Raw genomic sequence first — 20567 nt, 5'->3', positions numbered from 1 at the left:
GTGGTCTTGCCATTGAATTAAGAGGCTCTGTTTTGTGTGTGTATTGGTGGAGAGTCTCTTGAAACTAAAATGTTTGTTTTTGTTCTTCCAGATGCAGTTGAGTCCATGCTTTCCAACTATGACATCCTCTCTCAGTCGAGCATCCAGCAACACTCACTGAAGAAGAGGGACCTCCAGCCAGAGACGCATGTAGAGAGGCTCTTAAGTTTTTCAGCCCTGCAGAGGTAATTAAATCATAAGCAACGAAATAGCATGTTTTCCTTCAGTTTGTGATGAATAATGCACAGTTCCAAACCCAGTAATACTTGTCTTGTTTCCTGTCATGACTGGCCAGTTCTTCTCAGTTAGTGGTCTCCATGGTTATATGACTTCAGAGAGGCTCAGAGGAAACGGAAAAATAAGTTGCATTGTATTACTCTGCTGAAGTGGCAGTGATTTCAGATTTCTTTTGCTTTGCTCATTACTTTAATGTAGATTACTTCCACTGATAGGGTTGAATCCCACTTACACCTCTTCTGGCAACGTTGTTGTACTTCTTGACTGTCCTCTGGTTCTTGAAAATCTCTGCCTTCAGTTTGGGGAGTGTGTGTGGTATGTTGCCCAAGAGATTTACTGTAGGTTTTTCATGGAGGTTTAATCCTTTTCATACTTAGCGTAAATGTCCCATTCAATAGAACACTTATTTTAATATTTTTTTTTAATCAGACAGGAAATAGAAGCACAGGTGAAAGAGGAAGGAGAAGTAGAAAAGAGCAGGCATGAAGGTTGTAGGGATTTTATTGTGAGTGTCAAAAAAGTGCCTTACAGGTATTTGAGTACTGAAATTGTGAATCTGAAATGGGGGAGCAGGGTGAGAAAGAATAATGCTTTGTATTAACAAGTGTAGGCTGATTTTGTTCATCTGACATCTTTGTCTGCTGTGGTCTCATGTGCCTTCCCCATCTGTCATCCACAACTACAGCTGTCATGCAAGTTGTTGGGCATGTTTTTTTAATCCCTAAATGTTTGGAGGGGGTGATTTGTAAGTAGCAAATATAAAAGGTTAATGGGATCAAATGCCTGTCTGTCCCTGCTTTGCACTGCATCATATACCCTAACTTTATGGTGAGGTTGCAATACTGCCAATGATAATTACAGAATAATTGTAGAGTGGCATAGCAAAAATCTTTGACCCAAAGCCCACATAAACCAAGAGTACATGAGCTCCTTCCAGAGAAGGTTCTTTACTTACTTCTTGGGATAGTCTTCAGGTTTTGTGATGATATATCATAAAAATCTACAAAGTTCAGATGTCTGTTTATGGTCTTCTGACTGTATTATTTCAGAAAATAAGAACCTTAAGGTAATTTAATTTAAAATAGATTAACAAATTCCTTGGTCTGATTTTCGTCAAATAGTTACCAGTTACTGGTTTTGCTTTACTGCAAATGGAGAAGGTGCATCATGAGCAAACTGTGACTGTTTTGGATTTTGGGGTTTATTTTCTACTTTTTAAGTTAAACATTTTTCACTCTGAAAATATTTACAGTTATGAATTACACAGTATATGTTTTTGTAGCCTGCTTATCAGAATTAATGCCTTCTAAATTATTTTGGACTATCAATAAAGTGGAGGCTGGATGTATCTGTTATGTGTATACTTTGCTTAAAAGTAAATGTAAGTAAATTCTTTTACAGGCACTTTAAATTATACTTAACTGCAACTGCTGAACACTTTTCAGAAAAATTTCAAGCATTAATTGTGGATGGTGAAGGCAAGGAAAAGGAGTATCGTGTTCAATGGCAGGACTTTTTCACTGGACATGTCGTTGGTTAGTATGGACTAGACTGTGTGTCAGTGCTGAGAAATCACAGCTTTGCACGAGTCTCTTGGCCAAAGTAAATGGTGTATTGTCCTCATTTTTATCAAATAAACAAGTACACTTAATTATCATGCCCCTTGGGTTTTCTGGTTTTGTTTTTGTGGAATTCTTGTGGTGGGTTTTGGGGGATTTTTTTTTTTTTGGTTTGAAGGCTGTTGGGGTTTTTTTGAGCTATTGCACCAAGGTTCTAAGATAGGACTCTTCTGTTTAATTTGGCAGAACACAAAGGTATAATTTACTCAAGCAGCAGCTTGTGACGTTTGGTTTTTTTTTGTTGTTTAAATAATGATGGTGGCTTTAATTCCAACTGGAATGTAGGACTTGAATGTTCCTTGTCCCAGAACACACAGCTCGGATATTATAGTTAGTGGTGATACAGTATTGCCCAAATTGTTGTATTAAAAGACTTTTAGATGGTTGTTTGCAGAGTACTTTTCTGTAAAGAAGGGATCTCTTGCTCCACTTTAGTCCAACACTGATGCTTTTGCTAAGTTGTTCTGAATTTTACACAGCCTTTGTGATGTGGTGGAAGTCTTTTCCACTAGAATGCAACACCTTCTGCAAAACCATCAATGAATTCTGAGGCTTGATGACTATGACCATTGAGAAGTTAAGGTGGGGGGAGTGCTAGTTCATTTCACTTTTTCTTTGGACGGGACAGTATAGTGTTCTTAGGGACTGAGGAAGGTAATCTAGCTTGAAGATTAAAAGCAGTTAAAAAGACCCCAGACAAACAGCATCTTTGTGGAAGTGGATGCAAATAAAGCTGAATTAATTTATTTTTCCTTGCTTATGTTAAAGGAGAGCATAATTCCAAGGTTGTGGCACATATTGGGAATGAGGACTTTACAGTAAGAATCAATACTGATGGAGAAGAATACAATATAGAGGTACGCTTTGCTGTTGAAAGCAATATTCAAACAATCATCTCTTTTCTCTGTGAGTATTTCTCTTTCTAGCTAGTCACATTGACAGCTCTGTAGCTCAGAATAGACTTGGTGGTGGTGGTTTTGGTGTGAGTAGGGAGGAGGGAGAGAAATGTGAAACCAATTTGACTTTCGCAAGTGTTGAGTTTTATTAGCGAATGACATTCTCTGGTATTTGCATGTTTTAGATACATCATGGAGAAGGTATGCTTTAAACAGGCAAGGGTTTTAGAAACAGAAATGGTATAACGTTAGTAATTAGTGTTGATCATATCCTCTAGAATAACAAACTGCTGCCATCTGAGCAGAGCTGAGGTCTGTTGAGCTTTCTGAAATTTTGGCTATGTCTGTGTCTTGGAATTTTTCCCATTCTTAGAGCTTTATTTCAAAATCTGGTATTTTTCTCTGCTTCCTTGTTTCTGTTTTTCACTGTTTTCATTGCTTGTGTTATCTTAACTATTGGTTTAAAAGAAATATTCAGCAAGTATATAATTAGAGACTATCCTAATGAGTTGTTCAGTGCAGTATATTCCCAGACACAAGCTGTATTAGAATAGCTGAATAATAGTAATTACAGCTGAGTGTTATATGGATATTGCAATTGTCTTCAAACCCAAGAATATGCAGAATTATGGGTAAACTGGAGAAATCCAGTCATGGTAAAGTATGAAAATGTGGTTGGAATACCCAAACTGCGGTGCTTGTGTTTTGCCTTAAGAGCAGATAGTAGCCACTTGGTTGTGGTTTAAAGCATTTTTGTGTTTGTGGTCTGAAGCAATGTAAGCACATCTCAGTTCCCCAGGCTGCCAGCCCCTTAGCTCCTCACTGACTGTGTCTGTACAGCTAAAGAAGGACGGGCAGTGGCTCGGAGGCTCCAGCTTGCCCACACTGCTGAGCTGTTGGCATCCCAGCGTCAGCTTTGGCCCCACACCAGCCCTGGATCAGATAATGCCCGTGTGCAGACAGAGACCGTGTGTGCCGTAGACCATTCCCAAAAGGCAGCGCGGCCAAAGCCTCTCGGTCATTGCCTTCCTTTGCTTTCACGGTCCTCTTGCAATGTTCAGAAAGGCTGTGGACCTTCATATAAACCCCTGGTTCCTTACGCCTTGACCTAGGACACGGAACATGTGCCCTTAATTTCCCAGTGTAGACACAGGGCTGCAGGGCCAGCACAGCCTTTGCATTGCAGGGCCTTTTTGGCATGAACAAAAAGCACAGTACGCTAAATAATAGCGTTGGTTAAAAAAAAAAATATCATCAGTATGCATCTTCTATGGGAATTTGGAAAACTGTGTGACTTCGTGGTTTTCTTGTTTTCTTTGCTTTTGGAGAAATTTTCATGCTTATAAGTGACTTGTGTAGCTGTTGCATGTTGAAGAGCCTGCCTTCTGCTGTGAAGACTGCATTCTGCTGTGCACTTAGATATCGTGTGTTACCTGCCAGCTCCTGTGCATTTGTTAGCATCGCCTAAGCATCTCCTCCCTGGCTGTGCCTGTCTTCAGACTGTTACGGAGGGAGTGGAGAAGCCTGAGGTGCTTCCTCCCCTTGCTCGTGGTCTGGAAAGGAAGAAAAATTTTGTCTCTTCTACAGCCTTGTCAGGTGGCGGCTGCTGCTCTGTTGAGATTATTTTAGTTTTTTGGATATCTGTGCAGCATGAAAGAGTTGAAATCAGTTGGCTTTCTCAGGGGTGTTGTATCAGTATTGCTGTGGGTGAAATTATTGTGGTCTAAGGTATTTGTGTGTGTGTACACATAAAACTGGAGATTTGGTGGTAATAAATATAATTTTTTACTTATATAGACTTAGGTCTTCGCATTCACTGTGTTCCTATCTAATTGCATTTCTGTTCTTGTGCTGTCAGCCACTGTGGAGATTTGTAGATGATGTGCAAGATGAAAGACTACTAGTCTACAGATCTGAAGATATTAAAGATGTCTCAAGATTGCAGTCCCCCAAAGTGTGTGGTTATTTAAAGCTGAACGAAGAAGAACTGTTGCCAAAAGGACTGGAAGAGAGGACACAAAATGAAGGTGAGTGTTGTCTGTACTTTGGGAGAGCAGCATATTTGAAATGAATAATTTTGGTTGGAAGAGACCCTCAAGGTCATTGAGTCCAACAGTTAACCCAACACTGGCATTAAACCATGTCCCTGAGAACTTTATCTACATATCTTTTAAACATCTCCAGGGATGGTGACTCTGCCACTTCCCTGGGCAGCCTGTTCCAATGCTCAACCCTTTCTGTGAATAGTTTTTTCCTAATATCCAGTCTGAACCTTCCCTGGCAAAACTTGAGGCCATTTCCTCTCATTCTATCACTTGCTACTTGGGAGAAGAGACCAACCCCCTCCATGCTACAACCTCCTTTCAGGTAGCTGTAGGCAGCAATAAGGTCTCCCCTCAACCTTCTTTTCTCCAGGCTAAACAGCTCCAAGTTCCTTCAGCTGCTCCTCATAAGACTTGTGCTCCAGACCCTTTATCAGCTTCATTGCCCTTCTCTGAACTTGAATAACTGTTGAATAACTCAATTTTGCTACTATAGGTTCCTTTCTTTACAATAAGTTTGAGGACCATTATGAAGACAAAATTTAAGAATAGTTACCATAAAAAAATACAACAACAGACCCCCAAAACTAAACATCTCCATTCTCCCCCCAAAAATTCAACTAAACTCATGTTCGTGTTTTAAATAAGGATAATAAACACAGCAGTGGCAGTTTTACGGAATGTGTATTTAATTATATTTAAAATGTTCACATTAGCAAGCGTCCATCGGAAGAAAAGAGCCGTTACAGAGAACTCCAAAAACACGTGCAAGATGTTGGTAGTGGCAGATCATCGTTTTTTCAAGTATATGGGCCGTGGGGAAGAAAGTACTACTATAAACTATTTGGTAAGTAAATGTACTCTGTTATAATTTACTGGAGTAAATGGAGTAAAAAAAAGAGTGATTCAGTACTTAAAACAACAGATTATACTACTTTTCTACAGTATATGTATTCACTTCATGGTTGTGTATGCTTTTAACCTGGAGAAGTGTTAAATCATGCTTTAAAAATATTTTTCTAATGGTGATACTGTAGTTAGGTAGTCTTCAAGTTTCATTTATAAACCAGTCCCTTCCCTTCATGCACTTCTTGTGGCTGTGCTATTTTCTGCCTAAGAAATTTGTTTCTTTCAGTCAGAGCTTTAGAATCTCCTGGATTTTGAATTCTACTCCAAATGATCCAAGCATCTTTAAAGTTCAAGCATTTTTAAAGCTCATGTGAGAAGCAAAAACAACTTGTATAGCGTTTTGGGTTTGTGTGGGGTTGGTTTGTTTGTTTGTTTTCCCCAAATTCTTCCAGGATTCTCTGTCCAGAACAATAAAATTGAAGCAGGCGCTGTAAACAATTTGTTTGGTTGTACATGGGTGTTGCGGTTAACTCTGGCAGGCAGCTCAGCCCCACACAGCCACTCGCCCACTCCTCCCCGGTGGGCTGGAGGAGAGAATCAGGAGGGTAAAGGTGAGACAGCTCACGGGTTGAGGTGAAAACAGCTTAATAGGTAAAGCAAAATAAGGAATTAATTCCCTGCTTCCCATGAGCAGGCAGGTGTTCAGCCATCCTCAGGAAAGCAGGGCTCTATAACATGTACTGATTACAAGCCAAAACCAGTACAATGGGATTCTCTACCTGACAAGTTTTTGTGAAATAAAACACCTGCCCACAGCCTTTAAGCAGCAGTGGAGACTGTAGGTTTGGAGATTCAAGATAAAACCAGATGAAACTGATTTTGGAGGCCTGTTGTTTATCAAGAGTCTTTTTCTGAGCCTGAATCTTTGACATGCCAATCACTCCCTTCTGCTTTTGGCTTTTTGACCTTTCTGTCCCCAGAAATGTTTACACTCCCCAGGTAACAGAGCCTCAATTCCTGCATTAGCAGAGATGCTCTTATCTCTGCGTGTGACACATGACTCTTCCAGGCTCACCTACCCTTGTGTTTCCTGGGCAGATGTGTACTGTAAACAGCACAGTGGCTGGAAAACTAAAGCATAAACTACTACCCAGGGGTTCTGAATGTTACTTCCCATTGTGAGCAAGTTTGATGGTTTATATTTAGCAGAAGGTGATTTTTAAGAAGATGAGAACAGCTTGAAAAGGGAGGTGTTGATAGTGAGCACTGAAGAGAGACACTCTGGAACCTTGTGGGTGAACCATAATGAGGAAAATAATAGGGTTTTGGCTGCAAAAGGGAAGCAGGCTCAGGGGTCAGTTAAGCTAGTTAAGCGTCAGTAAACACAACTCCCTCCTCTGCCCTTCCCCTCAAAGGAACCTGGAAAACTAGTGTATGAACAAAGCATTTCCCAAAATGTCTTGTTCTTAATATTACCATTCTTCTACTACACAAATGAAAGTGATAAATGGGAAAGTTTGTACTGCTTTTTTATGACGGAAAATTTTCAGAGATATTTGATAACTCTCTTTGGATCCACATGCTGTTGTTTTTGGATCGGTGAGTACGTCTGTTATGTTATGTGAGGTTCAGTTTTAATTTGAAGTGAATGTTCCTAGATAAGTATGTTGCAGCTTCTCTGAGTGTCTTGAACTTAATTACATGAAAGCTCGGAACTAAATAGCTTATTTTTGTTTCTACATAGATTGAATTGATAGACAGAGTAGATGACATCTACCGAAATACTTCCTGGGACAATGGAGCCTTCAATGGGTACGGCATACAGATAGAGCAGGTATTTGCTGAACTATGCAAAGCATTTTTAATTTAAAGGATAAGAACATGTTTTGTATGTTAGGGTTTCTGATTATTTGTCTGGATTAGAGCTAAAATAATCAAATCCCACATTATTAACTCTAACCAGGAGCATGGTGAAATAGCATCTTTCCAGAGGTGGTGGTAATGATTTGACACAGTGTGCCCATTTTCAGTTCATTGCAGCTTTTGAGATGGGAGTTTGCAGGAAGAATCTTTCTATATTAAGCTTCAATTTAAAGGTGTTTTTTCCAGAATGTGAGCAATTCTTGTTTCTCTCAGACATACTGTTACACACATATTTAATGTGTGTGTCTATGACTGGTGCTTAGCTTACAAAGCCTGAGTGGACCCCGAACACAGATGAAAAAGCACAAATCCTGCCCGAAAAGCTTTAATAACTCCCCTTAGACATCACAATGTCATGATAGTGTAGAGATGGGTATAGGGTGACCACAGGAGGTGCAGTGACTACAATTTATATGGTGGCTCCTCAAAGTTAGTGCACAGAATCCAGGAAAGGTCATTAAAAGGAAGAGGAATCCTTTGGCTTGGAGTACTGCAAGAGCTATGATGTGGAGCACAGGGTCTCATGGTACAAGCTAGAGGCCCTTTCCTGGAAAAAGGTCTGCAGGAACAAGGACAGAGGATTATTTGGGCAGGGAGGGCAGAGGACACGATGCACTAGTTCTAGGTTACTGGAAAAGTAACAATCCTTTAAAATATGTTTTGGTTAGCTAGAACTCTGAAATGGTTTGGTGTTGTCTATACAAGGAGTAAATCCTGGTTGTGTTTGGGTAGTCTTTTTTGGTAGAGTAACATGCATCTCAAAACAGAGTATTACATAGAAAACTGTTGATGTTGCTCTGTAAAATGGGTTGTGTAGTTGCCTGTGTGTAGTCAGTGTATCTTAGCTAGCAAAGGCTGAAAAGTTAATATTGGAAGCATGCTGAGTCTGAATTTTTCTTCTTGCAGATCTGTTGAGACATTTAAGATTACATTGAAAGCTTTTCTGTAGCTGTAAAATTGATCAAAATTTATCTACATTGTTGTTGCCCTTTTTGAAATGTAGATTCTCATCCACAATGAGCCACATGCTGTAAAACCTGGAGAAAAGCATTACAATATGGCAAAAAGTTACCCAGATGATAAGAAAGATGCCTGGGATGTGAAAATGCTGCTAGAGGTAGGTTGTAACCCTTGAAAAATCACTGGTGTTACAGAGAATTACTCATTCTGCTGCTCTGTAGTAACAGATGAAACTCCTCTGCTTCCTTTGCGTGACGTGTAGATGTTATACAAAGTCAAACTGGCTGATATGCCCTGTAGCCCGTGGTAAAGGGCTCCATTGCATAACTACAGAGCACACACCAATTAGAATTATTAATATGTGGCCTGAGTCAGAAAGGCAGTTCTGATGTCTGACCCTGAGACTGGTTGCCTGGTGACCTCATCAAATTATAGCACTTGGTTTTCCTCTCTCTGTGAAAAGGGGAAATGAATAGACAAGTTATGTAAATGAATGCATACAGTGTACTCGAGTATTCATTTAATTTTCTACAGCTCTGTAGGACAGCTAACCAGCTGCATTTTGTGACTTAACCAGATCTAGAAGATGCTTATCTGGCTCATTAGATAGCTGTTCTTATCTATAGACTTGTAACATGCACTGTGAAGTGTCTTAGAAAGATCTGACCTTTTTTTTTTTTCTTTAAAGCAATTTAGCTTTGATATTGCTGAGAAAGCAGCTCACGTGTGCCTTGCTCATCTCTTCACGTATCAAGATTTTGACATGGGAACGCTTGGACTGGCCTATGTTGGCTCTCCTAGACCTAACAGCCATGGTGGCATTTGTCCTAAAGGCAAGGCTTCTTTTTCTTCTGTCCCAGTTGTGGGTTGAAAGTTAATTTATGTTACATGTGTTTAATCATCTTCTCCAGCTTTCATGGAGCATGATGTGTTTTTTGCCTAGACTCTAGTATTTGTTTTTTGGATAGAATAGATGGGCATTTTCTTGGCTGGAGCTGGAAAAAGAAGGGAGGGAAGGATAAAAGTCACTAAGCTCTCTGGTGTGAACAAGCTGGCTGAAGCAAGCCCTAGACTAAGGGCTGCTTTGTGTGGGCGCATCTTGCAGCGGTTCTGGAATGACACACGCTTTTTTCTTGGAAATTTCTTATGTCTTCCCCTTTATTGTGATATGTGAGCTGCTGGTGCTGAGCTTGAAAGATTCCCCACTCCAAAAACTTGCAAATGGCAGGGTCTTACTGGTGAGCCTGTGAGAACAGTAAAGCTGTTTGTTTCCCCAAGCAAGGATTCTTCTCTCCCTTAAAAAGACATGAAACCCAGAAAAATATTTGTCAGTTTTTATTTTACTTTCTCACTTCTATAGCTTATTATAGTCAAATTGCAAAGAAGGACATCTATCTGAACAGTGGCTTAACCAGCACCAAGAACTATGGGAAGACCATCCTCACAAAGGTAGGAGAGTTTCCTGCTCTGCGGAGCGTGAACTTTCTGTGTACGTGTGTGTGTGTGATGGTGTTGTGTGCCCCTGGACTGCTCATTCAGATTGCTCCTGTGTGCCTCTGGATTTTGACAAGCTCCCGTGTTCGCTTGGAAACAAACTGCTGGTTTCCCAATTGAGTCACATCCCTGGGACAGGACGTGGGTCACAAAACCATTGTTTTTGTTCTTGCTGGCAAGGGGAGTTGCCACTGAATGGAACTCAAGGTTGAATTCACTGCACAACGGGAATGAGGAAACATAGCTAGTGTCTAGTAAGAGCTGTAGTTGTCCACATATAAACAGGATTTTGATGTCTAAAGATGAGTTTAACTGTACTTTGCTTGAAAAACAAAACAAAAGAAAACCAACCTCATCAGACAAACCAAAAACAAACCCTTGAACAGAACAAGCAGTATTATACAACAGGTAGCCTTATAATAAGAATAAAATTACTCTGCTGCTTCAAAGAAGAAAAAAAGTAATGTGTTTGCTATTACATACACCTCCAACATGTGGATGTGCGATTGTGTATGCTTGGTCTGTTCCAATTGCAAGATAAAGGAGGGAAAGTAGGAGGTTTAGTCTAAGCCTTTTAATGGAATTCATCTGCCCTGATTTTTCTGTGTGTCCTGAACAAGCAGAGCAGAGAACAGTATAATAGACAGGGCTTATTACTGCTAATACTAAGTGTAATGTAAATTGATGCTGTCTGGATTTTTTTTTTTCATGCTTGATGAGATAGTAAATACATAAGGGCCTGAATATGAGCAGTGTCTCAATGGATACCAAGGCAGTGCATGTGTTTGCATCTACCAAATCTTTGCAGTTGGGCATATTTCTCTTTTGCTGACTTCTGCTGACTTTTCAGCTGTGCTTTTCTGTAGCCTGACAATAAAGGGAATTCATAATTGATGTGTGGGCTAAAACTTGGCACAGAAGCTGTCAAGAAGCTAGGAAAAAAGACAGTGAAGCTTTGTGTAGAGGGATGTTGACAAAGAACTCAAGCCGTTGCCATGCTATTTGCATTTGTTGTTTAGTCTCCAAGCTGGAGTTCTGCCTTGGATTACAAAAGAAATGGAATTTGCTGTCTTCCAGTGGCAGGCGCAGAGCTTGGGATGAGGCAGCGGGAGCATTACAGATTGATTTCACAGGGAAAGTGCTGCGTGGTGTCCACTTGGGTTTAAACAAAGAAAAAACCTTAAACCCCTTCCCCAAATTAAACATGGTGAAGCGCAGAAGTGCTTCTGGGCAGCTCTCCTGTCTCTGGCTCTCACATTAGCCGTGCCTGCACTGGGCACCGCTGCTGCTTCTTGCAGTGCTTGGTTCTTCCCCTGCACAGCATCAGAAAAGACAGTTGGCTCATCAAACTTCATTCTCTCTGCCATGAACTGCTCGGTTCCTTGTGGTTAACTTTTATTCCAGTTTTATTTGTGGCTGTCACCTTGTGAGTGCGACAGCAGCTGCTGAGCAAGGCACTGTGGGCAGGCACGCAGTGAGGCAAAGCCCGTTCAGGATCCACAGCACAGAGAGTCCCATCTTGCATAATGATGTTGGAAATCCATCCCTGTTGGGCCACAGTTGTACATGTCTTTCCTAGTAATAATGCAACAGAAGAGCTTAGTCAGCACTCTAATGTCATCATCCATTTAGAAGAAATAATTCTAGTGGTAAGATATGGTAAACAAGAGATTGGCTAATTATAGTTGCTTGGTTTTGTTTGGGTTGTTTTTTGTTTCAACTTTTTATGCCTTCCAGCTATTTAAAAGCAAATTTTGATATTTTAGGTATCTACATTGTATTGAAAACAAGATTGAATCAGTATTCTGGGACAGCATTTTGCCTTCAGCAGTGGTTTAGTATTCAGACCTAGTCCTGAAACTTGCCTTTGGTAAAGGACTGTGATTTGATTTGCCTTCAGTTCCTTACTTCTTTTTTTAAAAAAAAAAAAAATTGTTCATAGAGAAATCCTTTTCCATCTCAGTGTATCGTAGAATTGCTGGTGGCCTGGAAGTAGCTGGGATCTCCTGTCCTGTCATCCTCGGTCTAACTTTTTTCATCATTGCTTTTTTCATGTTCGGAAAAGGAGGCTGACCTGGTTACGACGCATGAACTCGGACATAACTTTGGAGCAGAGCATGATCCTGATAGTCTGCCGGAATGTGCCCCCACTGAAGACCAGGGAGGGAAATACGTTATGTATCCAATTGCTGTCAGTGGAGATCATGAAAACAACAAGGTATAGTTGCATAGTTTTCCGTCCAGGTTTCTGCTATGGTCAGTGACCCTTTGCATGGAAAGTCTATTTAGTTAATGATTCCTGTAGCTTGAAACGGTCAGGAATGTAATGGATTAGCCATAAGAAGAAAACATAACTGGCATGCTGTTGGGTTCTCTGCAAGATAAACTCATATTTGAATTCTGCTTGTCACCTGGAGTTCATGGCATGTCCAGGTGCTTTTTTAATTAGTTGTTGTAATGAGCTCTGGCCACACATTCGTTAAAGCAAGTCATCAGCAAGAGGCAAATACATGTCGTTCAGTACCAGGCAGTGTTGGGGTGGCTGGGAGCTCTTACAGTTGGGGAGGGACTGCCAGGTGCCATGGCTGTGGTGCTCCCAGCAGCTGGCACTGGCAGCGGGCACTTGGGGCTGTGCTTGTTCTGATGAGAAATCAAGATCATCAGGGGTATGACTGGTGTGCAGTCTGGTCTGACTTGTTGTGGCTCCTGCCTGGCCCTGCTGCCGAGCAGCGGTGTGGGCTCTCCCCATTGCTACAACTTCTCAGCCCTTCCCGGGGACGGTTGCTGCTGCTCCTGGGGCTGTGGGAAAGCTGGAGTTGGCTCTGTGACCCTGAACGAGACTGCATGTGGGTGTCCCTGCATTGTCACCTTGTACTGTCCTTTACGGACCCAATCATTACTTTCCCATCCTAGAATTTTTCCAAGGTATCGGAGCTGGCAGTACAGAGGGAATGACTGATTCCTGAGACACTAGAATTTGGAGGTGAAAGGAGGTTGAGACTGTTTTAGGTGCCTTGTTGGCAGAAAGGCTCATTCCTCAGTGCTGCTCTTTCCTCTCGTGATTCTCTAGATGTTCTCAAGCTGCAGCAAAAAATCCATCCATAGGACCATAGAGATCAAGGCCCAGGAGTGCTTCAAAGAGCGCAACAACAAAGTGTGCGGGAACTCCAGGGTGGATGAAGGGGAGGAATGCGATCCTGGCCTCTTGTACCAGCAGGCTGATCCCTGCTGCTCTGCAGACTGTAAGCTGAAAGATGGTGCCAAGTGCAGGTAAGGGGACACAATCTGCAACTTCTCTTACACAAGAGAGAAAAATGGGCCAGGCTGAAAGCTCCTATTGCCACCTGCAGTGTCACAGACGTACCTGTTCCTTGGCTTTAAGGCTAAACATGGGAGCTGAAGACAGTAAAGGATTTCAGCAAAGGCTGCTATGTGCATGCACTGTTTGCATACATTAACTTTTATAGCATTCTGTTACTTTTTCTGGGAGGTGCCAAGAGCTACAGGATTGAAAGTGGTGGTTGTTTTTATATTTAAGAGCACAATGACGCACTCAATATTAAAAATGTCCTGTGCAAATACAATTTTTTGCTTGCATTGCAAGGTGGCTTTAAACTGGAATCACGTACTGGTATTTTCAAGAGTGCTGCAAAATGTGTTTGAGCAGACAACACAGTGACTGCACTGAATGAGTTCTCTTTCTGTTCTTGATCTTTGCGGTGTTCCTGGTACTGTTGCAATGTGATGTCCATCCTGGTTTTTCAGAGTTCAGCTCTCCCCACCATGTAGCAGTAGAGGGGTTGTGCAACTCGAAGAATTTTTTTAATTCTTTAATGACTGTGTTTGTATGAAGGGTCTTGCATTACATGCAGAACAGAGACAAAGAGAGTGCAGAATAAAGAGTAGTAGAGAAAAGATATGTGGGGAAGAAAACAGTGCAAGATCTTCTCCGAAGTTGCACAGCAAGTGACAAGGGGATCCAAGTGCCTTGAATAAATGTAAAGATCCTGTGTTTTATCTCAATACGTTGTACTTTCTACATGCTTTTACCTTTGGGAAATGAAGAGTGAGTGGGTGTGTGGAAAGGTGGTTGTGGGAGGGGGCAGAGAGGGCAATGGTTTTGAATCAGTGAGTCAATCTCCAAGAAGCAGTGCTTCTTTTTCCAATAAATGTGTTTTTGCTAGCTGTGTCATGCTTGTACTTCTTTAAAAAAAAAAATTCTTTAATAGTTCTTCCTTTCATTTTGATCTTTCCACAGTGATCGGAACAGTCCCTGCTGTAAAGGCTGCCAGTTTGAAAGTGCACAGAAGAAATGCCAGGAAGCCATAAATGCCACTTGCAAAGGAGAGTCTTTTTGCACTGGTAGGACACGGTTCTGTCCCCTTTACGTCAACCAGCCAAGCGCTCCAGGCTCAGTGTCCTGTTCAATCTGCTTTCAAACTAGTGCCCTTTATTCATCCGGTACATGTAATTTTAGAGACCAGTTAAGCATCACGAAATTGCCCTATAATGAGTTTCATTGTAGTTCAGGAGTCACTTGGTGATTTACTGCCCAGTAGAACATGAAAAATATGAAAAATGTTGATTTTTTTTTTTAAATTGTTTTTTTTTCCCCCTCTTTCTTTCCCTTAAAAAAAAAAAAAGCAGAACAGGGCGTGTCACTGTGAGGGAACAAGAATGAGCTGAATCTTGCCATAGAAAGGGTGAAATTACTGCAATTCCCCTTCACTCCCCCGCTTGTTTGCTTCCTCCTCCTAATCTTTCCTGGAGGCAAAGAGTCAAGTCAGAGCTGCTGCTGCTTTGCGGCTGGTGCCCCCAGGCTCTGCTGCCTGCTCCTTGGTCACCTCAGTTATTGAAAGCCTCCAAAGCCACTGCTGCCTCTGGGAGGAGCTGGCAGGCAGCCTGCAGATGAACGCCAAGAACAAGCTATTGGGGCTCCCCTGGATGAGTCCGGATGGCCTTTATTGCCCTTTTTCCTTCTGCCCTTCACTCTAACACAGTTCTCCCACCCCGTTGACCTCCATCTGCAGGGAACAGCAGTGAGTGCCCTCCTCCAGGGAATGCTCCAGACGACACAGTCTGTGTGGACATGGGGAAGTGCAAGGATGGGGAGTGCGTCCCTTTCTGCGAGAGGGAGAAGAACCTCCGGTCGTGTGCGTGCAACGGTGGGTGACGTGGGACTGAACTGAAATGCATTGCTTCAGCTCTGCTCCTCACAGAGCGCTGGCCTCGCTGTAGGGTTGCCTGTTGGAAGGAAGAGTTTCTGGTTGCTGAAGAAGTTTAAACTGTTGTTTTTTCAGGGCTGGTGTTTTCTGTTTGGAAAAGGAATGTAAATGTCGTCTGGTGGTCTGGGTTTGAAGACATTGAAATGAGACTTGATGGTCTGGCACCTCAGTGAAAGGGGAGGGCACTCTCCCACCTTCCATCTCCTGCTGCAGGCAGATGGGAGGGAAAGTCTGGCTGTTCTCTGATTATAAAGAGATCCAAACCAACCTCTGGACTGGGCATCTGGCAGAGGAGTGGTGGCCTCCAACAACAAGTGGTTAAAGAAAGATTTCAAAGAGGTTAAGGTGTCATGAAAACACAGAATCCCCGAGTCTGGTCCCCTGGTACTGCAAACCCATCTGTCATATATTTCTGTCTAAGCTTGGTTGTTCACTTGCTCTCATCCCTGCTCTTTAATCTGGTGAAGCCACTGGGACCAGGAGGAAAGCTCCACAGGACAGCACAGGGAACTGCTCTGAGCCCCACCATTTGAGGTGAGGGCATAGCCAAGGAGAGGGGTGCCTAGAGGACCCAAGTCCAAGAAATATTTAAATCTGTGTCTTGGATGTGTTTGGAACCTCTTCTACCTGTTGATTCCTGTGGTGTTGAGGTATCAGCCTGGAGAGCTTGGTCCCACTGTGTCCCCTCGTGTGGCTCAGGGCATCTGATTGAGTCTCAGGCTTGGTCATCAGTGTGCCTGAAACCAGGTGACTTGCACAGTCCTGCCTTCCCCAGGAGGAAGCTGGGCAGGAACACGGCCAGCCAGGGGACACATGGGGCTTTGCGTCCGCCTGGTTATGGATTGCAGGTGACTCTTGGTGCTGCCGAGGAATGAGTTTGTTGCTTTGTTATTCATCCCTGGAGGGGTTTAAAAGATGTGGAGATGAGGTTCTTAGGGACATCATTTAATGGCCGTGTTGGGTTAACAGTTGGAGCTGATGATCTTGAGAATCTCTTCCAACCAAAATTATTCTAAATTACAGAAACAGATAATTCCTGCAAGGTGTGCTGCCGGGACGAGCAGGATAGGTGCATCCCGTATGTCGATGCTAACGACCAGTTCCTGTTCCTGCGGAAGGGGAAGCCTTGCACCGTGGGCTTCTGTGATACAAACGTAAGTTTTCCCAGAAGTCAGCGTGCTGCATGCTCTACTGCTGTGGCGGGATGTTTGAGGCCTCTGTGACGAGGGCTGTGCTGGTAGAGAGAAGCCAAAGCTTAACATGCTGCTGAGCAGGGTGATACTGTGTAAGTGCCTCTCCACGGGGTAAATATTAATGGGTGTCTGAGACTGCAGATGACAGTTAGTTCTGCAGAGACCCGTGCAAGGTGAAGCCGTTACCTTCTGCTGTTGCTTTTTGCCTCTTCTGCTGCTCCCCACAGCTCAGCCAACCGGCAGTTTGTGCAGGGGAGGTGAATGAGCTGTAAGCTCAGCTGGCTTTGCAGTGCTTGCTATTTCAGTTGTTCATGTTAGCCTGATTAATTTTCACTAAAATAGTGCAGGCCAGGGAGCAGTGGGATGAAGATCTGGCTGGCAGTGTCTGATGGGACAGCGAGCCCATGGCACGGAGACTGGTGGGTTGCGGGCTCTCGGTGACCGTATCCATGGTACAGCTGCACGGACAGTCATGTCAGCTGCAGACCCCAAGGACTGAAGCTAAACTGGGTGTTGGCAGAAGTGAATTTGGGAGGACATGCCTCAGCCCTTCTGCCAGCAAAACTGAAAGGCTGATGATGTGCTGTGTTAAACCAGCACAGCCAGATCTGTGAGTAAATGTGTCTGTAACCTTGGGCTCCTGAGAGCTGCTGCCTTCTTGGTGGGTAGAGGGAGCTGAGCCTTCTGGTGCTTAAACCTCTCCAGAAACTTCAGCTTCGTGTCCCCTAACACAGAGTGAGGGTGGGGCAGTTTTTGCGTATTTTGGATATTAAAATTCCATCTGTTTTAGACAGCAATAGAATTGAAACTTTTGCCAAAAATTAAGGCAGTCAAAATGGACTGGTGCTACTGGGCATGAGTGTAAACCTGTGTTCTGAATGTGAGCCAGGTGCTGCTGTGTCTGTAGTTATTATCTCATCATAATCTTTGTCTTCTTCCCTCTCCATCTTATGCTTAGATAGCGTAAGATCGTTTTGTAAATAAGTCTTTACTTTTGCAGGGTAAATGCGAGAAGCAAGTACAGGATGTGATTGAACGATTTTGGGATTTCATCGACCAACTCAGCATCAATACTTTTGGTAAGAGACGTAACCATATCCATTGGGGTTTTGTTAGTTCATGACATGAACCTCTAAAGCCTCAGAGGGAAGTAAGTCGGCTGTTTCTATTCACCTGAACCTGTATGCAAGGGTAGCTAGTAGCTGTGTTTCATATATATATATATATATATGTATCTCTCTATATTCTTTTTTTCCCCTGAAGTTTGACAATAGTGACCTGGCAGATAATTTTGCATATTTCCACTCTGTTATTTTCTAGGCATCTTCCAAGTTTGTAAAGGAGGTGATAGCTTCTTGTCTGAATACCACAAAGTAGGTCAATTAGAGAAAAGTCATTTTAGAGGTCAGCCAGATTTAGCGTAGTATAAAGGGGCCTCAGTGGCATTTGAATGTCAACAGACTGGGAAAGGGAAACTTAATTTCTCCCTTATTTAAGCAAACCGCTGCGGTCACGCGCCTCAGGCTGTGTGCCTGTCCGGAGTCACTGCCCAGCGACTGTGCATGGGGCTCCTTGGTGCCGATGCCCCCGTGCAACCTGAGCAGGCAGCCCCTCGGTGCAACCCCCAGGGTCTCACTCTGTGTTACTGGAACCATCCCAAACCTGTTAAACAGCTGGTGCTGGACAATGACTGGGTAACTCCATATGCTCACGGTAATGCTGTGCTTACACAGTGTAATTATCTGGGCTTGGGGCTTTCAGTCTTTAGTTCCAGGGTCAAAAACTTGTTTCTTAGGTAATTGTTAAAGCTATTTAGCCTGCTCAGGTAGAGGCAGTTTGTGTCTCTTTGATATTCGTATACCTTGTTTGTGGAGGCAGGTAGTTATCTCTTGACTATAGAATCTGAATTTGGTAACAGACTCACAGTGTATCTTGGATAATCGAGAGGGCAGCTTGGCTAACTCAATATAGCTGGTTCCCAGTCAGCTCTATAAAATGTTACAGCTTGTTAGTATTTGTCATCAGAGAAGAACAGAGGGAAAAAAAAACCCTGTTATTGCTAACATCTTTTTCAGAAATTGTATAATTTCTTTTGTCTGTGCATAGTCCTGCAGCAGTTGTGTGGCTTGGCTTGCATGAGCAGTGGCTGCAGGATGAGGACAGATGTGTGTGCTCACGAAACTGTATTTGGTAGGTAACTAACAGATTTGAACTGATTTCACAGGCAAGTTCCTAGCGGACAATATAGTGGGCTCTGTGCTCGTCTTCTCCTTGCTCTTTTGGATTCCTCTCAGCATCCTTGTGCACTGCGTGGTGAGTCAGCTGTCTTTGAGATGCCTGCTCTGTTGGATTGAGCTGTAAAACACCCTTTCTTTATGAAATGGCAGATGTCTGTGGGAGAAGGGGCTGGGAAGCTTTTAGCAAACCCCAGGGGGGACCCCAGCACATGCAAGACTTACTGCTCCTTCAATAGACAAAACTCCTGCCAGGCTCTGGCAGACCCAGTGCTCCTGTGGCTGTTCTCTGGAGCCCTTCCCATTCTTTCCTTGGCAGATTTTCTTCCTCTGCCTCCCTGGTTCTACCCAAGTATAATTTTGGTAACTTCCATTAGAGTCAAAGTTTTTTTCAAGCCCTGCTAGGAAATAAGACACCCACATTTTGTGGGGAGAGCCAGGGCAGAAAGTGGTCTTAGTTGAGCTTGGGTGGATGGGTAAATAGACCAAGCTGACGGCAACGGAGAGGGTGGACCAGTGGCATGGTGCTGACAGCAGTGTGGGGTCAGAGCAGAGAGTTCCTGCGCCCACGGGCACCCCTGGGATGGATGGGAAGGCCTGGGAGGTAGGGGAAGGGAAAAGAGCTCCACGCTCTCTTGTGTCCCTGCAGAGAAGTGGGGACAGGAACCTCAGATTGGGAAACTAACTTTCTTATTTTGTGTGTGTGTGTGTTTTGTTTTGCTTTTGTTTGTTTGTTTGTTTTTTCCAATAGGACAAGAAATTGGACAAGCAGTATGAGGAGAATACCAAGTCCCTGTTTTGCCCCAGTGTAAGTTGCTATCTGGATGTGAATTGCCAGAACACTGCCCCGTTTATTTTAGAAAATCTGAACCTAAGGTGTGCGCAGGGTGTTTATCAAAGAAGCGATAGCAGACAGACCTGGAGCCCCATGCCTCACGCTGTAGATGGATGAATCAATTTGAGGGGAAACTGTTTTCTTGAACAAGCCTGTGTTGCATCTACCAAGCACCGCAGCTTGGCAGGGTCTGATTCCTTCCTGTGAGATCTGTGCCTTGGCCTTGCTGACAGAGCAGCTCCTCAGAGCAGCCGCAGCTCGTGGGGCGGGAGATGGCTCTGCCCTGTGGAGCAGCAGGTGCCTGTGTACGGGCTCCCCTTGGCACGCGTCAGTCAGCAGCTCCAACCCCAGACTGCTTGTTCCCAGCCAAGCAGTGTCAGCGAAGCACATGGCTCAGCAGGGTGACGCTGCAGAAAAATCTCTGCAAAATGTGGTGTCTTTGCTGCAGAGTGGTTGCTTGCAGGAGTCAGCTTCTAGTGGCCAGGTGTGCTAAAGCCTTCCAGTTGCTTATGGGAGAGCTGGCCTCAGGGTGCTGGGACCTGTCAGTGACACTTCTCAACTTGGAGACACTGATTTGGGAGAGGGGAAGAGCAAAAAAGTGCCTAGATAAATTTTAATTACGGTCCAGCACAGGGTGCCTTCTGACATAGTTTTGAGTATCCTGCTCAGTGCTTTGACAGCCTGATTCCTATTACTGACTGAAACATTCCATTCAGGAAATGTCATTTAGTAATGGGAGTGGGAAAAAAGCCTTGCAGAGCTCCTGTACGAGCATTGGGGAAGCGGTCAAAGACTGCAGAGGCGGATTGTCACCTGCTCTGATGTACCTGAGGGTGATCTTAGTTTGAGTCCCCCGTAGCTGGTCTTGATTGCCATAAGAAAAGTCACCTTAAAGCTTTATACCTGAATTGGATCAATAAAATCCCCGACGCAGGTGTAGCAGCAGAGCACAGGTGTATAGTTAATGGTCTCCTTGCACCAGCAACAGTTCAACGAACAAATCTTGCATCTTTTGGTTCTG

General features: G+C 43.4%; 1 protein-coding gene across 1 annotated transcript in view; it reads left to right on the top strand.

The window, feature by feature from the left end:
* ADAM17 (ADAM metallopeptidase domain 17) overlaps positions 1-20567 on the top strand; it is a 35915-nt gene that overhangs the window by 12369 nt on the left and 2979 nt on the right. Inside the window, exons 2-18 of the mRNA XM_082047908.1 lie at positions 92-224; positions 1678-1811; positions 2664-2752; positions 4650-4818; positions 5550-5680; positions 7427-7516; positions 8609-8722; positions 9254-9398; positions 9926-10014; positions 12125-12277; positions 13130-13329; positions 14318-14421; positions 15090-15224; positions 16308-16438; positions 17478-17556; positions 18702-18790; positions 19463-19519. Coding sequence (XP_081904034.1) covers positions 92-224; positions 1678-1811; positions 2664-2752; positions 4650-4818; positions 5550-5680; positions 7427-7516; positions 8609-8722; positions 9254-9398; positions 9926-10014; positions 12125-12277; positions 13130-13329; positions 14318-14421; positions 15090-15224; positions 16308-16438; positions 17478-17556; positions 18702-18790; positions 19463-19519 — 2042 coding nt within the window. The remainder of the gene's footprint in view (positions 1-91; positions 225-1677; positions 1812-2663; positions 2753-4649; positions 4819-5549; positions 5681-7426; positions 7517-8608; positions 8723-9253; positions 9399-9925; positions 10015-12124; positions 12278-13129; positions 13330-14317; positions 14422-15089; positions 15225-16307; positions 16439-17477; positions 17557-18701; positions 18791-19462; positions 19520-20567) is intronic.

The sequence above is a fragment of the Streptopelia decaocto genome (assembly GCF_964273445.1).
Source record: "Streptopelia decaocto genome assembly, chromosome: 3".
Classification (NCBI taxonomy): Eukaryota; Metazoa; Chordata; class Aves; order Columbiformes; family Columbidae; genus Streptopelia; species Streptopelia decaocto.
This window is presented reverse-complemented; position numbering and strand designations above follow the sequence as displayed.